This window comes from Oryctolagus cuniculus, chromosome 17 (assembly GCF_051225735.1).
Source record: "Oryctolagus cuniculus isolate XC-2025 breed Fujian yellow rabbit chromosome 17, ASM5122573v1, whole genome shotgun sequence".
NCBI lineage: Eukaryota > Metazoa > Chordata > Mammalia > Lagomorpha > Leporidae > Oryctolagus > Oryctolagus cuniculus.
In genome coordinates, this window is record NC_142883.1 from 21,363,000 (window position 1) to 21,379,212 (window position 16,213).

Genomic DNA, 16,213 nt, shown 5'->3' on the forward strand with positions numbered 1-16,213 from the left:
CAACCTACCTAAATTGAACCAGGAAGACATCGAAAACCTAAACAGACCCATAACTGAGACAGAAATTGAAACACTAATAAAGGCCCTCCCAACAAAGAAAAGCCCAGGACCAGATGGATTCACTGCTGAATTCTACCAGACATTTAAAGAAGAACTAACTCCAATTCTTCTCAAACTATTCAGAACAATCGAAGAAGAGGGAATCCTCCCAAATTCTTTCTATGAAGCCAGCATCACCTTAATTCCTAAGCCGGAAAAAGATGCAGCACTGAAAGAGAATTACAGACCAATATCCCTGATGAACATAGATGCAAAAATCCTCAATAAAATTCTCGCCAATAGAATGCAACAACACATCAGAAAGATCATCCACCCAGACCAAGTGGGATTTATCCCTGGTATGCAGGGATGGTTTAATGTGCGCAAAACAATCAATGTGATACAACACATTAACAGACTGCAGAAGAAAAACCATATGATTATCTCAATAGATGCCGAGAAAGCATTTGATAAAATACAACACGCGTTCATGATGAAAACTCTAAGCAAACTGGGTTTGGAAGGAACATTCCTCAATACAATCAAAGCAATCTATGAAAAACCCACAGCCAACATCCTATTGAATGGGGAAAAGTTGGAAGCATTTCCACTGAGATCTGGGACCAGACAGGGATGTCCACTCTCACCACTGCTATTCAATATAGTTCTGGAGGTTCTAGCCAGAGCTATTAGGCAAGAAAAAGAAATTAAAGGGATACAAATTGGGAAGGAAGAACTCAAACTATCCCTCTTTGCAGATGACATGATTCTTTATTTAGGGGACCCAAAGAACTCTACCAAGAGACTATTGGAACTCATAGAAGAGTTTGGCAAAGTAGCAGGGTATAAAATCAATGCACAAAAATCAACAGCCTTTGTATACACAGACAATGCCATGGCTGAGGAAGAACTTCTAAGATCAATCCCATTCACAATAGCTACAAAAACAATCAAGTACCTTGGAATAAACTTAACCAAGGACGTTAAAGATCTCTCCGATGAAAATTACAAAACCTTAAAGAAAGAAATAGAAGAGGATACCAAGAAATGGAAAAATCTTCCATGCTCATGGATTGGAAGAATCAATATCATCAAAATGTCCATTCTCCCAAAAGCAATTTATAGATTCAATGCAATACCAATCAAGATACCGAAGACCTTCTTCTCAGATCTGGAAAAATTGGTGCTGAAATTTATATGGAGGCACAAGAGACCTCGAATAGCTAAAGCAATCTTGTACAACAAAAACAAAGCCGGAGGCATCACAATACCAGATTTCAGGACATACTACAGGGCAGTTGTAATCAAAACAGCATGGTACTGGTACAGAAACAGATGGATAGACCAATGGAACAGAATTGAAATACCAGAAATCAACCCAAACATCTACAGCCAACTTATATTTGATCAAGCATCTAAAACTAATTCCTTGAGCAAGGACAGTCTATTCAATAAATGGTGCTGGGAAAATTGGATTTCCACGTGCAGAATCATGAAGCAAGACCCCTACCTTACACCTTACACAAAAATCCACTCAACATGGATTAAAGACCTAAATCTACGACCTGACACCATCAAGTTACTAGAGAACATTGGAGAAACCCTTCAAGATATTGGCACAGGCAAAGAGTTTCTGGAAAAGACCTGGGAGGCACAGGCAGTCAAAGCCAAAATTAACTATTGGGATTGCATCAAATTGAGAAGTTTCTGTACTGCAAAAGAAACAGTCAGGAGAGTGAAGAGACAACCGTCAGAATGGGAAAAAATATTTGCAAACTATGCAACAGATAAAGGGTTAATAACCAGAATCTACAAAGAGATCAAGAAACTCCACAAAAAAACAAAACCAACAACCCAATTAAGAGATGGGCCAAGGACCTCAATAGACATTTTTCAAAAGAGGAAATCCAAATGGCCAACAGGCACATGAAAAAATGTTCAAGGTCATTAGCAATCAGAGAAATGCAAATCAAAACCACAATGAGGTTCCACCTCACCCCGGTTAGAATGGCTCACATTCAGAAATCTACCAACAACAGATGCTGGCGAGGATGTGGGGAAAAAGGGACACTAACCCACTGTTGGTGGGAATGCAAACTGGTCAAGCCACTATGGAAGTCAGTCTGGAGATTCCTCAGAAACCTGAAGATAACCTTACCGTTCGACCCAGCCATCCCACTCCTTGGAATTTACCCAAAGGAATTTAAATTGGCAAACAAAAAAGCGGTCTGCAGCCTAATGTTTATTGCAGCTCAATTCACAATAGCTAAGACCTGGAACCAACCTAAATGCCCATCAACGGTAGACTGGATAAAGAAATTATGGGATATGTACTCTTTAGAATACTATACCGCAGTAAGAAACAACGAAATCCAGTCATTTGCAACAAAATGGAGGAATCTGGAACACATCATGCTGAGTGAAATAAGCCAGTCCCAAAGGGACAAATACCATATGTTCTCCCTGATCGGTGACAACTGACTGAACACCAAAAAGGAAACCTGTTGAAGTGGAATGGACACTATGGGAAACGGTGACTTGATCAGCATAGCCCTGACTGTTAATGAACAACTTACATTATCCCTCTTAGTAGTTTTTTTGTCTGTTCTACTTAATATGACTGGTTTAATTCTGTAATTAATACACAGTTATTCTTAAGTGTTGAAATTTAACTGAAATGTGATCCCTGTTAAACATAAGAGTAGGAATAAGAGAGGGAAGAGATATATAATTTGGGACATGCTCAAGCTGACTTGCCCCAAATGGTAGAGTTAGAAACATACCAGGGGACTCCAATTTAATCCCATCAAGGTGGCATGTACCAATGCCATCTCACTAGTCCAAGTGATCAATTTCAGTTCACAATTGATCATAATGAAAGGACTAAGAGTCAAAGGGAGCACATGAGCAAGTCTAGTACCTGCTAACACTAACCGATAGAATTAATAAAGGGGAGAGTGATCCAACATGGGAAGTGAGATACTCAGCAGACTCATAGAATGGCAGATGTCCTAAATAGCACTCTGGCCTCAGAATCAGCCCTAAAGGCATTCAGATCTGGCTGAAAAGACCATGAGAGTATTTCAGGCATGGAAAGCCAAGACACTCTGGCAAAAGATCTCTGTGAGTGAGATCTCAGTGGAAAGAACAGGTCTTCAAAGAAGGAGGTACCTTTCTCTGAAGGGAGGAGAGAACCTCCACTTTGACTATGACCTTGTCTAAACAAGATAAGAGTCGGAGAACTCAGAGGGCTTCCATAGCCTTGGAAACTCATGACTGGATCATAGGGAGATTACTGATGCCATAGACAGGAGTGTCAATTGGTAAAGTCAACAACAGGAGTCACTGTGCACTTACTCCTCATGTAGGATCTCTGTCCTTAATGTGCTGTGCATTGAGATTTAATGCTATAACGAGTACTCAAATAATATATTTCACTTTGTGTTTCTATGGGGGTGCAAACTGTTGAAATCTTTACTTAATGCATACTAAACTGATCCTCTGTAAAAAAAAAAAAAAAAAAAAAGAAAAAGAAAAGAAAAGAAAAGAAACTATCAACTCCCAACTTGACTCTCACTGGGATTAAACATGACAATAGGTCTGATCTGATTTCATCATCATTAAAAAAAATCATCTATTATTTTTCACTTTATGTTTCTGTGTGGGAGCAAACTGTTGAAATCCTTACTTAATGTATACTAAGCTGATCTTCTGTATATTAAGATAATCAAAAATGAATCTTGATGTGAATGGAAGGGGAGAGGGAGTGGGAAAGGGGAGGGTTGTGGGTGGGAGGGACGGTATGGGGGGGAAGCCATAGTAATCCATTATTCGTACTTTGGAAACGTATATTCATTAAATAAAAGTTAAAAAAAAAAAAACTTCACCACTTAGATTTCTTCCTTAAAACATTTCTGTTTCTCATGAAAAAGTCTGATCACTGGGTCGTGTTCCACAGAGGGAAGGGATGTGTCCTAGAAGCCTTTTCCTCTTCATGCCCAGGGTCTTTTTCAGAGTTTGTTTCCTGCCCATCTTACAGATAATGGACCTGTTATCACTCTGGAATGGAACTCTATCAGCCTGGATTGGCAAAAGGAAGATCAGGACCTAGAAGAATCCTTACAAAACTGGAGTCCACATGATGTGCTGTGCACGACCACACAGAGGCAGACAGCACCAAGAAGACGAGTGTCACATGACAGCTTTCCTTGAGCAACTCAACAATAACAACACATGGCAGGCGATTCAGGAAGAGCTGACCCATGAGTCCTAGCACTCCAGGAAAGGGAAATAAAGTTTCCCACCTAGTGTGAACATTTCAGGCAGGAAAACACACTTACCTAATTTCAAAATCACCTATTCATTGGAACAAACAATAACAAGGAAAGAGCACTGCACCTGATGCCAGCAGCCCCTCAGCAGGGTATAAAAGGAGAGCAGGGTCAGGGAGACACCCACACCTCACAAACCCACCATCTGAAAACCCACAGCAACCTCCATCCTCTGACACCATGGTCAACTCCTGTTGTGGCTCCGTCTGCTCTGAGCAGGGCTGCGGCCAAGACTTCTGCCAGGAGGAGTCCTGCTGCCGCCCCAGCTGCTGCCAGCCCACCTGCTGCCGCCCCACCTGCTGCATCTCCAGCTGCTGCAGGCCCCAGTGCTGCCAGCCCAGCTGCTGCCGCCCCACCTGTTGCCAGACCACCTGCTGCAGAACCACCTGTTGTCGCCCCAGCTGTTGCATCTCCAGCTGCTGCAAGCCCCAGTGCTGCCAGTCTGTGTGCTGCCAGCCCACCTGCTGCAGACCCTCCTGCTGCATCTCCAGCTGCTGCCGCCCCACTTGCTGCCGCCCCACCTGCTGCATCTCCAGCTGCTGCCGCCCCATCTGCTGCCAGACCACCTGCTGTAGAACTCAATGCTGCCGCCCCAGCTGCTGTGTGTCCACCTGCTGCCGCCCCTGCTGCTCTAGTGGTTCTTCCTGCTGAGCCTTTCACCTCCACTCACCTGTTCTTCATGAACTAATACTCTTGATGTAGTCAGTCTATGCACTGTATTGTGAGGGCCCAAGTGTGAACCCTCATTTCTAATGAAATTCTAGATGGAATTTTGGTCTCCAATACATCAATCCCTACACCCTCCATTTAATTTCTGTCTCCCAAAGACAAATCTCCTCTGAAATCTCTCCACTATCATGTCTCTGAAATGGAAAATTTTGATATTTTACTCTGTGCCATGTTTTCTCATATGAAGGTATTCTCACATCTTGAATAAATCTGAATTTTCCCGAGCATACAAATCCAAGTGCATTACGCTCATTATTTCTCTGTATGGAACGTCCATCTTTATCTGGCAGTTTGTCTGAGTTATTCTCTGAGGAAGAGAAGAAGCTGCTGGTGATTTCCGAGTGCTACCTCTACTCCCTCTGCACTCTCATCACTACCTGGGAGGACGCTTGCTTCGAGCAGGCTCCTCCACTCTCTGCACGAGGACTCTCGAGATGAAAGCATGAGCCCTGGGCAGGAGAGTCAGAGCCTCTGAGTGCAGTGATCACCCAGGCCAGGAGGTGGTGAGCACAAGTGGTCCTCACTGACTGCTTCCCCAGTGGGGACGTCTGTGCCAGTCTCCAGTGTCCTTGGTGGGATGAAGCCCAGCCACATCCAGGAGTCCTCTTCTCACTCTCTCACTCTGTTTTGGCTTCCATGACTGCCCTGCTCATTCACCCAGTTCTTTACGCTGATTTTGGGATCATCTCCTAAATGAACTACTTCTCAAAAACCCTTGTTCTGGGTCTGCTCTAGAGGTGGCCCAACCTAAGACTGTTCCCAACCTCCCTAAGAACATCCTTGAAAACATCTCTCATGTAATACTCAAGGTTGCTGTGGTGCCCTGTGAATCTGTAGTTCACCTGCAACCAACGTGCTAAACGCCTTTTGAATTTTGCACAGATGTTGCAATGCTAGTTGTCTTCTCTCTTTTCCTTCATAACCGCATCAGAGGATTGGGGCACAACAGCCACACAGGTAACCATCATCCTGAAGAAGTCTATGGTTGCGTGCTAAGGGGGATATAAATCAGGAATTCTTGCACAAGGAAATTCCATGAAAGTGCTCTTGGGGAGATCTCTAGGTACTCAGGCAGGTAGGACATGCTGGTAGAAGCAGTGAAGCCCACGTGTTGCCTGCCAGTGAAATTCTGACCCCACACGAAGCTTCCCAGTACAGCTGGTACCAGAGGGGAGGTGGCGCGAGCTTCATGTCCATACATCAGACCTCACTAGAGCTGGATGCCCAGCAGTCAGGAGAGGGTGCAGAGTGGGTAGAGCCACCCAGATGAGGTGATTCCTGTGAGCTGGGAGACTTCTGGTAGCAGTGCAGGTGGACACTGAGAGCCACCAGCAATCCCCACCCACACTGACTAGGGTGTAGGAGCACCTCTCTGTCAGCAGATACCCAACGTGGCACTGAATCATGGACTTGCGCATGGCTCTGGTCCACCTTCCAGTCTTTCTCTGGTCACTGCAACTGCTGGGCCACAATTTCTAAAGAAACTGACAAGAGGTGGTTTAGTGGGCGTCATGTCTGGTTGTCCAGGTAGACTGTAGCTGTTCTCCCTACCCAATTACAACAAAAACTGGAATTAGTAATGCCTGGTGCCCCCAGCATTACCTGTGATGAATTTCCTTGTCTCTGTCCCCACTGTGTGGCAGTGCTCACACAGTGAGCATCCGTCACCAGAGTGAATAGCTCTTTTTCTTTGCTTGTGGACCCCATAGCACAAGTAGCCAAAAGTGATAAAGAGATCAAACCATGTCTCCTGGAGGTGGCACCTGCCCCCTAGATCCAGGCCCTCTGGATTCATAAGGGCTAAAACTTCACTGGAGGGAAGCAGAGATTTCCCCAAATGCATCCTCAGGATTGAAAGGGAACAGCAAGTGTATGATCTATGTTGCAACCTGAAAGATGGTGCTCCAACCACACAGTGTGTCAGCTGCAAGCTGTTACCTTATTCATGCCATCAAGAGGTGACTTCATCACTGTATCAGCTCACTGTGTTGCCCGGTGCAGCAAAAATTAGGACCCAATGAGGCCATGACCACTGTCCACTGGTCCCATGTCCTATGATAGGTGTGGGTCTGCTGACCTCAGAGCAGTTACACGGCACTCCCTAGTGACAGTCATTGCTGCAGGATCAATGATCACACCAAGGACTGCACAGTTCCTTTGTGCTGTTCTTATGGCTGCGGAGATGAATATTGTACCCACTAAGGCTAGCGTCTAGGAATTGGTATCCTTTGAGGGAAGGAGGTAAGCATGAGAATACACCTACCTAGCAGACACACCTCCCCTTTGATTGAAAAATAAAAAAAAAGAGATTTACCACGCCGAATGTGGGTCTCACCTTGGACAGTCCCTTCACCCTGCAGCACTGAGCAGAGCTCCAGGACCACACCCAGCACACACCTCTGGGTATTCACTGAGAGAGCAGACACTCCACTAAAACACAGAGGCACAGTTTAAAGATAAAGCCATCACAGGGAAAACAACAGTGACAACCACACGTATCCCCACAGATGCTTGATAATAAATGCAGCAATTCAAGAACAAGAATAAGAAGACAACACAAAGCCCCCAAAGAAACACAATTCAGTAACAGAATGTGAATATTAATGATTGACGAGATACCAGAAATGGAATCCAAAATCTGATCATAGCATTCCTTAGAAATAATCAGAAGCAAATTCATGAACTAAAGAAATCGTACATGCCATGAATGAACATTTTTCCCACAAAATTGAGATTTAAAGAGAAATCATAATGAAATATTGGGAATGAAGTATTCAATAGAACAAATAGAAATACAGTGGAAAGCCTTAAGAACAGACTTGATGAGGCAGAAGAAAGAGTATCTGACTTAGAAGACAAATCACTGGAAATTTATAGTTCGACAAGAAGGAGAAAGAGGAGGAGGAGGAGGAGGAGGAGGAGAAAAGAAATAGAAAGGTAAAAACATTGTTGGTTCTGTTTTCTGTTGTACAGGGAGGCAGACTGTCGGGTTTCCCCCACCTGACCATAAACCTTTTCCCGGGTCCAGGCTCTTCCGTTGACCTCGTTCTCCCCTTGGGGATGTGAGGTCCTTTGGGATCTTGGACTTCTGACAACAAGCTCAATGCCTTCCATGGGCTCTACACCTCCCATGGGCTTTACGCCTTCTATGGGTTCTACGCCTTCCATGGGCTGTATGCTTGTTACTGGGCTCTATGCCTTTACATGGGCTCTATACCTTCCATTGGCTTTATGCCTCTCCATTTGCTGTATGCCTCTTCATGGATGTGCACCGCTCCATGGGCTCTACGACTTCCATGGGCTGTATGCTTGTTCCCGGGCTCTATACCTTCCAAGGCTTTATGCCTCTCCATGGGCTGTGTGCCTCTCCATGGGCTCTATGCCTTTCATGGGCTTTAGGTCTCAGGCTCCAGTGGGTGTGTGGGTGACTACCCCCATTCTCTATTCCCACACTCTCCCCATCGGATGGTCTGGTCGTGATCTTGGGGATGCCTGATATCCGCCAGTCCAACTCCAGGAGTCACCATGGGAACTTCCTCATCCTGTGTTCCATCCAGCTCTCCTCTCAGTTGCCTTCGAAATCAACAACCAGTCCAGATGGCTGCTTAATGGCACATTTGATCCTGACATTCAGGGTCTTTACCACTTCTGTGACCATTTAGTAAATGGAAAAAAATCCTTATGTTCAGGCTTTCACCTATCTGAGCTCTAAACCCTCTCTTCATACCTCATGTTCTCTGGCTCAAGCTTTCTAACTTCCAAAGCTCTCACTAAAAGCCAAAACCCCTTTCTTCTATGTTTGCTGCTCCAGCTCTCATGGTCCCACTCACTCTACCTCCCCCTCCCACCCAGAAATTCTAAGCATCTGCTTACCTTTATCTCTGAACCAGCCCTTATCCATGTCTACTCCCCCTGCCTTATCAATGATCCTCTCTACCACCCTCCTCCCGGAGAAGCAAAGTCGAGCTTGGAAAAGGGCTGTCTCTATGCCATCATCCTCCGGCCCTGATCCCCCAACTCGACAGGCAATTCCATCCTGATCACAAAGTTTATGAAAAACATGTCACCTACCTCACGATTTTTTTTAAAAGATTTATTTACTTACTTGAAAGTCCAAGTTATACAGAGAGAGAAGGAGAGGGAGAGAGGGAGAGAGGGAGAGAGGGAGAGAGAGAGAGAGAGAGAGAGAGAGGCCTTCAATCTGCTGGTTTATTCCCCAGTTGGCTGCAATGGGCAGAGCTGCACCAATCCAATGCCAGGAGCCAGGAGCTTCTTCCAGGTATCCCAGATGGGTGCAGAGATCCAAGGACTCGGGCCATCTTCCACTGTTTTCCCAGGCCATAGCAGAAAGATGGATGAGAAGTGGAGCAGCCAGAACTCAAACTGCTGCCCATATGGGATGCCAGCACTGCAGGTGGTGGCTTTATCACTATGCTGTTGCACTGCCCCCCATCCCAGGCTTTTCATGGCTCTTAGTTCTATCAAGAGCAAGCCAGACAGGATAAAGGATTGCAAATCAAATCTTTTGATGGGTTTTGTTCACACCTTTTACTGAATGTCAAGCTGACCTTACCAGGTCTCCTCAATTCCTACAAACTGATTTCCATGGTCCCATTGGCATGTTTGTTAGCTCTGGGTTAACAGCCAAAATTGCCTCTCTCTTCCTAAACCTTCTTCCTCCATTCTGCTGCTCTCTTTTTTTAACCTAGCCACCTTGCTCTCCTGCCCTGACCAAAAGGGCCATAAAGCCCTGAGAGAAATTTCAGAAATTCTGCACCCATGTATCTCTCCCAACCTCTGTGAGATAATGATCAAGACTACTGGCCCCTCAAACCAGTAGGCTCACTGCGTTAATTATTATTTCCAGACATATCTTCTTTTTTATTAATTTCCCCTTACTCTGTCACCTATCAGATTCTACCCCTCAGAAATCTCTCTCTCCAACCTGAGGGTTGTCCATCTACTCTGGTGGAACCCTCCCCCATTAAACCTAACACAATGGTGAACAACCTACAGCGGAAAACTAGACTCATAGCCAATTAAAATCTAAAAAAGATGCCTTTGGTAAATAACAGTCTCACACACTAGTCTGTAACTGGTTATTGTGTTTAAAGAAATTTCTCCCCTTTGAATCTAGGAAGATCACTGCCCTTAAAAATATTGCTTTGTGGCCAGCGCCATGGCTCACTAGGCTAATCCTCCACCTGCGGCGCCAGTACCCCAGGTTCTAGTCCCAGTTGGGTGCTGGATTCTGTCCCGGTTGCTCCTCTTCCAGTCCAGCTCTCTGCTGTGGCCAGGGAGTGCAGTGGAGGATGGCCCAGGTCCTTGGGTCCTGCACCTGCAAGGGAGACCAGGAGATCCTGGCTTCGGATCGGTGCAGTGCACCGGCCACAGCGCGCCAGCTGCAGCGACCATTGAGGGGGTGAACTAACGGAAAAGGAATACCTTTCTCTCTGTCTCTCTCTCTCACTGTCCACTCTGCCTGTCAAAAAAAAAATTGCTTTGTAATTTGCCAAACTTGTTTTGCAACTTGGTTTAACAGGTTTCTGATAGCAATGGGTATTTCTGGTTTAATGTCACTGATTCATAGCTAAATGAAGTAGAACTCCATATAACTGCAATGTTGACCTTAATTCAGATAGAGGTGATATAATATCAGCATCTTCAGTTATCTAGGTGCAATTGTTAAATGTAAATTAGGTAAAGGCAACTTATAAATGTGTCCACATGCAAACATTGGTACACTTAACACCTTATATTCTATACAAAAAACTATTTGGGTTTGTTGACAAATATGTCTTCATAAACTGTGAAAAATGTTTCAACACTGCTTGAAAGGAACTAAGGCTGAAGATGTGTTACCTAATTGTAAAAGTGTTATCTTCTCTTAGTCTATTTTTCTTTCACATAGAACTAGAATCTGATCCTCTATTAAAGCAATGAGATTTTTGCAAGCATTTATATTAGTAAATATTTTTAAATAGCCTTAAAAATCTGTTTAAAACCTGCAGTATCTCATTTTGATAGTTTATGTTTAATTGGTGACTCACTGTCAGTTTTCTGGCCAGTCCCAGTAAGCTATTTTCTCTTCCTTAATTCTGACTGTTGAAATTGTTCCATGCTATGAGATGATTACTTGCACTATCTCTAATATTTATTTTCTTTGTGATTCTTAAAATGACCAAAGAGAGATTTGGTGTTTTCATAAAGTAATATATCGTGAATCTGCTGTCTCTCTCTCCCTCCCTCCCTCTCTCTCTTTCTCTCTCTCTCTCTTTCTCTGCCTCTCTGCAACTCTGCCTTAAAATAAATACATAAATCTTTAAAAAAAATAAAGCTCTGGGGCAGGAGGCTGCCTTCTGAATTTTTTTTTAAAAAGATATGAAGTGGTGTTAAATTTACGTTATGATAATAAAAATTGCTACTGATACAAATGTCCAAAAGTTAAAAAGTCTAATGAACTTGTGTTACCAAAAATGATGGTTTTAATGAGAATGGCGCAGAGGCCTAAAAGGATAAGTGTTTTATAAAATCGTACAGGTGCTTTTGAAAATACTGTGTGGCATAAGCAAGTGCCTCTTGTTGGTTAATGAGTTTATAGTTTTAACCATGGCTATTTAAAGTCTTTTGTCATCCACAGTTTGTGCTCTCCTCCAAACTCTAAAAATCATCCTTTCTGCTCCGAAGAACTCAAGCATTGTTGGTTCTGTGTCTATGTGTCCCCATATAGGTTCTGAAGGACTTCTCCCAGTGACTTCTATTGTATTCCGTACTTTGGGATGGCTCTGCAAGCAGAGAAAGCCAACAATGGACTACAGGTTCCAACTGAGAGAAGGTGGGGAACTGACTCCATACTGCAGGACTCTCCGGGATGTCCAGTTTGACCTTGAGACCTTATAAAAGGGGTGTCTAACTTTTTTCTGTAGTAATGCATAGCCAAAATGAGAGCTTAAATTATGCTTTCACAGCTGTATTTACTTTGCCGGGGGCACAGTAAACTGGCAAATCATCATGTACGATGTTAAAGTGAGAATATAGCTTTCCTCATGGGCTTGTCTACCCTATCTCACTGAAAAACCACTGTCAACACATGCCTGTGACTATAGATTTCTAGTTTAGACTTCAAAGCCCAGGGATGGAGCACGCCCTTGACTTGAATCCTCTTAAGGGTTTCCTCTAGTCTGCTTTAACAAAAACCAGGTGGAAGAGAAAAGCTAGGCAGCAGAAGCAATGTAAAGAGAGGTGCCAGGCCAATTAACGGCTGCTCTACACAGTGATCTGCCCTCAAGGAGGCCCAACAGCCCAGTTCACTGCATTGGTTTTCAAGATGGAAACTCGAGGCTTCAGTAGAAGTCAGCTTATGAAGAGTCCTGGCAGCTCTGCTGGCCAAGAGTTGAGTCACTGGAAACGGAAGTGACTTGGAATCCAAGGACTCCCAGGTCAGAGCTGCAGCCCTTGTGGCTCTAAGCTGAAAAGCCCAGCTTCCAAAGCAACCACCGATGTTGAGTGGGCGGCCAAGCAGGGTCTGCATCACGGCAGGCAGAATTGTAAATTTCCTGTTGGAGATGCCACCAGCCTTTACCTGGCCAGGTCTCCTCCCAGGCCAGCTAGGTAATGGGTGCTAACAGTGTGCCTTCCCTAAGGAGGCAGACACCTCCTTTATGGTGTACTCCACGTGAAGAGATGGATGGGTCTGGGCCCCATAAGTGGTAAGGCCTTGGAGCCCACCTGATTATGGTCAAGCCCCTTCTGTCAGTTTCTATTTGCCTCTCAATAGGAAGACGAGCTCATGGTTTGGACAGCACCATTCCTAGGTCCTCTAGTGATTGCCTCTGTCCTTTGGTTTGGACCCTGTCTAGCCGACTTGGGGCCTCATTCCTTTGTAATTACCCTCTACTCTTACATCAGTGGCTTTAATCCTGACCCATGTGTATTGGTGGTCCTCTCCCCCTCACAATGTTGTAGGATTATTCAGAATTTTTTATACAAACAAACCCTTCTACCCACAAAACAGGAGTGGACATTCTCCAGGTTGTGGTTGGGATCAGCTTTGTAGCCTCCCTCTCCTCAGCATTGATCTCAGGAACAGCTTTGGGCCACAACGTTATCTCAACCAACCAACTCCAAAACAACTCCAGCAGTTACAAGAGGAGGTCACCAGATCCACTGAGACCTCGGCCGACATCATCTGAGGACATGATAATGGAATGAATCAAAGTTTCACCCACCAGGTGGACAGCCAAATGTTACTACAGAGATATACTCACACAGGAGATCACAACTTGAGAAAAGGCCAAGCCAGAGGAGAGTAACTCGTCACCCCATGGCAGCAGGAAGTTGCTCTAGAAGAAGGATCATCGTTGTAACAACCCTACTGGATGTTGGGGCCTATGTAACCCCGTACATCACTTGCTTTATAAAAAAAATGGGGGGAATGTTAGTAAAATGGTATGGTCTTATTTGGGATGCCATTTTAGGCTCTGACCCTGTCGCCATTTGTGCATTAAGCTTCTATTCTAAGCCCAGGCTGCCTAACTAGAAGTCAGGTGACCAAATGGCCCAACAACAAGTGTCCACTCCACCCCTCTTCTAATGGGATTTGCTGCTCCCACTTCCTGACCTCTGCAAGCTATATCACACATGTTCTTCTGTTACAGGCTGTTGCTATCTCACGCATGGGACAGCAGCCTATTGGGTTTCCCAATGCAACAATAAACCTTTTCCCTTAAAAAAAATAGGAACAGGCAATTTCCAGGGCTTCCACTCAGATTTCATGATGACAACAGCTCTTTCTTCTTAGCCCAATGAATGCAAATGTTGAATTTTTACATTTGACAACTGGGTGGATGAACAGCAGGTGTGTCTGTGAACTCAGCAGACAGACTGAGCCAATATTCCACACACATTCTGATGACCACCTCCTAATTCTCATGCTGGCCCTTTGAGTATCCAGCTGTCAATATCAACTCAGAATTGGTATCAAATAACATTCAGTTACATGGATACTCCATTTCCCCCTGAATAGATGGCCATAAGTATCTTTGGAAAGGGACTGAGGAGGTCAGTACTGAACTCACTTGGTTGGTCCTATCTCCAGGCCACTGACCTTTCTGTCACTTGACATGATGTATCCAGGTACATGGTAGCTGCAGTTCCTGAATCATGTTTGCAAACATCAATTGGGTTCACTTCCTTCAAATATCTTTACATTTACTCAACTGAATTCCTTTATCATGGCACTCTAAGAGTCAATAAAAAGATTCAAAAGAAGTACATGAGGAAAGAAATTACAGTCTTCTGGGTAAAAATAGAGCCATGGCTGAGGCAGAGTTGACATTTTGTATGTGTATGATCCTGATGTCAGTTATCAAGTCTACTTTCTGACTATGGGCAACATTAGGCATGGAGTCTATAGGGCAATGGCTGTCTTAGTTTTGAGTTTCTTTTCCATATATACCCCCAGTGAGCTTTCTAAAGAAATTGTCCACTGTGGCTTGTGTGTTATTGGTTCATTCTTATTCATGGAGGATGGGTGGTCATGTTACCAGCATGATTGAAAAGCGTTAACACCATAAATACTAAAGACAATCACAAGCACTTGGTCTGTAATGCTCAATGTTTAGGGTTTTAAATTCAGGGTCTTCTCTATTATGTTGTTAAAACATTTGTATTTAATTATTTTAGCTATGTCTGTCTTCAATTCACACTTCTACAAATGGATGCAATACAGCAATTTAGAAGGTGCTTCTCAAGCTTGGTGTCCTATTGGGATTACTGAGAAGCTTAAAACACTTCTAAGCCCAGGCCACATCCCACACCAATGGAATCAGAATGTCTCTGGGCAGAAGCCAGGACCGGTGGTTTCTGACATTCCCCAGGTGACTGCAAGAGGCAACTTGGAAAGCCACTGGCTGGGCTGTGACAGCACACCAGTCAGTATGAAGCCTGAGCTGTGCCTTGTAGCTGTGGTGAGAGTTCACTTTATCCCCCTCAACCTGTGCAGAAACCACTCTCTTGATAATCAACAACTCTTTCTTTAAGGTTTTATTCTTCGCTTAGCCACTCATACACAGTACATCCAGTGAAAAATCTGCCCCCGGGGACATCACTCTGCTTCACAACACAGTGGTTTAAATCTGTCTTTTCAGCTTAGCAAACACTAGCTTATGACTAAAACATGTCAATAAGTGTTTGATAAGGAAGTAGGTAAGATAATATTCTGCAAAGTGCTTGTCTTTAATTAATGAACTTAAAGATGTCATCATGTGTCGCTCCCCCTCTTCGTGGAGGAACGACACAGGACCCTGCGTTGTTCTTTTGTCTGCTCGGCCCTCCCCGGGTTTGCTGCTGGTTCTTCCCGGGTTGGCTACCGATCCTTCCACCTCCGTGGAAGGGCGGTTATCCCTGCCACTTTCCCCACTTCCGCGGGGGAGCGGCACACCGCCGGCTGGCTCTCTCGGGGGCTGCTCAGATGTTCCTCAGGTGTTCCTTCAGATAGATGTTCCTGGTGCATGTGTCTCTCTCCTCCTTTGTAGTCCTCTTCCGCCAATCCCAACTCAGCTGCCCACATGCCGAGTACGCTGCTCTCCTCCAATCAGGAGCAGGTCCTGCTGTTTATTGGTTGAACTGGAGGCAGCTCTGTAGAAGCTGTTTCCTCCTCTCCCAGCGCCATATTGTGGGAGAGCAGATGCGTAGAATAAGTCTTAATTCCAGTAACAGTCTAGTCCGAGTTGCTCCCCACAATCATGGGTTACCAACTCATCTCTCCCCACATTTCCTTGGCACAGGGGCCACAGATGGATGGGCTGTATTCATCATGTTATGACACAGTGGCAGTCCAGCAATTTGTTTGGTCATTTCTGATCCTATAAGCTTCCACCTCATCCTCAGTACAAATAAATATAAGATGATTCTCTTTGATCTCGAGGCTCTTTTTTTTAAAGTGTTTTTATTTATTAAATTTTTACAGGCATACAAAATAGTATATAGTCATGAGTTCCCTGTGATGTCTGATATGTGCACACATTGTATAATAACCAATCAGAGCAAACATATCTACATCTGAACAAGTTCAACATTTCTTCAGGGTGAAAACATCTAGTACTAGACACTTT

At 44.4% G+C, this 16,213-nt stretch overlaps 2 protein-coding genes across 2 annotated transcripts in view; one reads left to right on the forward strand and one right to left on the reverse strand.

The window, feature by feature from the left end:
* Positions 1 to 16,213, reverse strand: part of LOC103345078 (uncharacterized) — a 224,550-nt gene that overhangs the window by 69,475 nt on the left and 138,862 nt on the right. The gene's annotated exons all lie outside the window — the stretch shown is intronic.
* Positions 4,417 to 5,332, forward strand: LOC149121137 (uncharacterized). Its single transcript, XM_089317840.1, has one exon. It carries the CDS (start codon positions 4,551 to 4,553, stop codon positions 5,019 to 5,021), a length of 471 nt encoding a protein of 156 aa, XP_089173966.1. The 5' UTR covers positions 4,417 to 4,550; the 3' UTR covers positions 5,022 to 5,332.

Excerpts from the sequence above, each read along its gene's own strand:
- LOC149121137 (XM_089317840.1), top strand. The coding sequence starts at position 4,551 with ATGGTCAACTCCTGTTGTGGCTCCGTCTGCTCTGAGCAGGGCTGCGGC.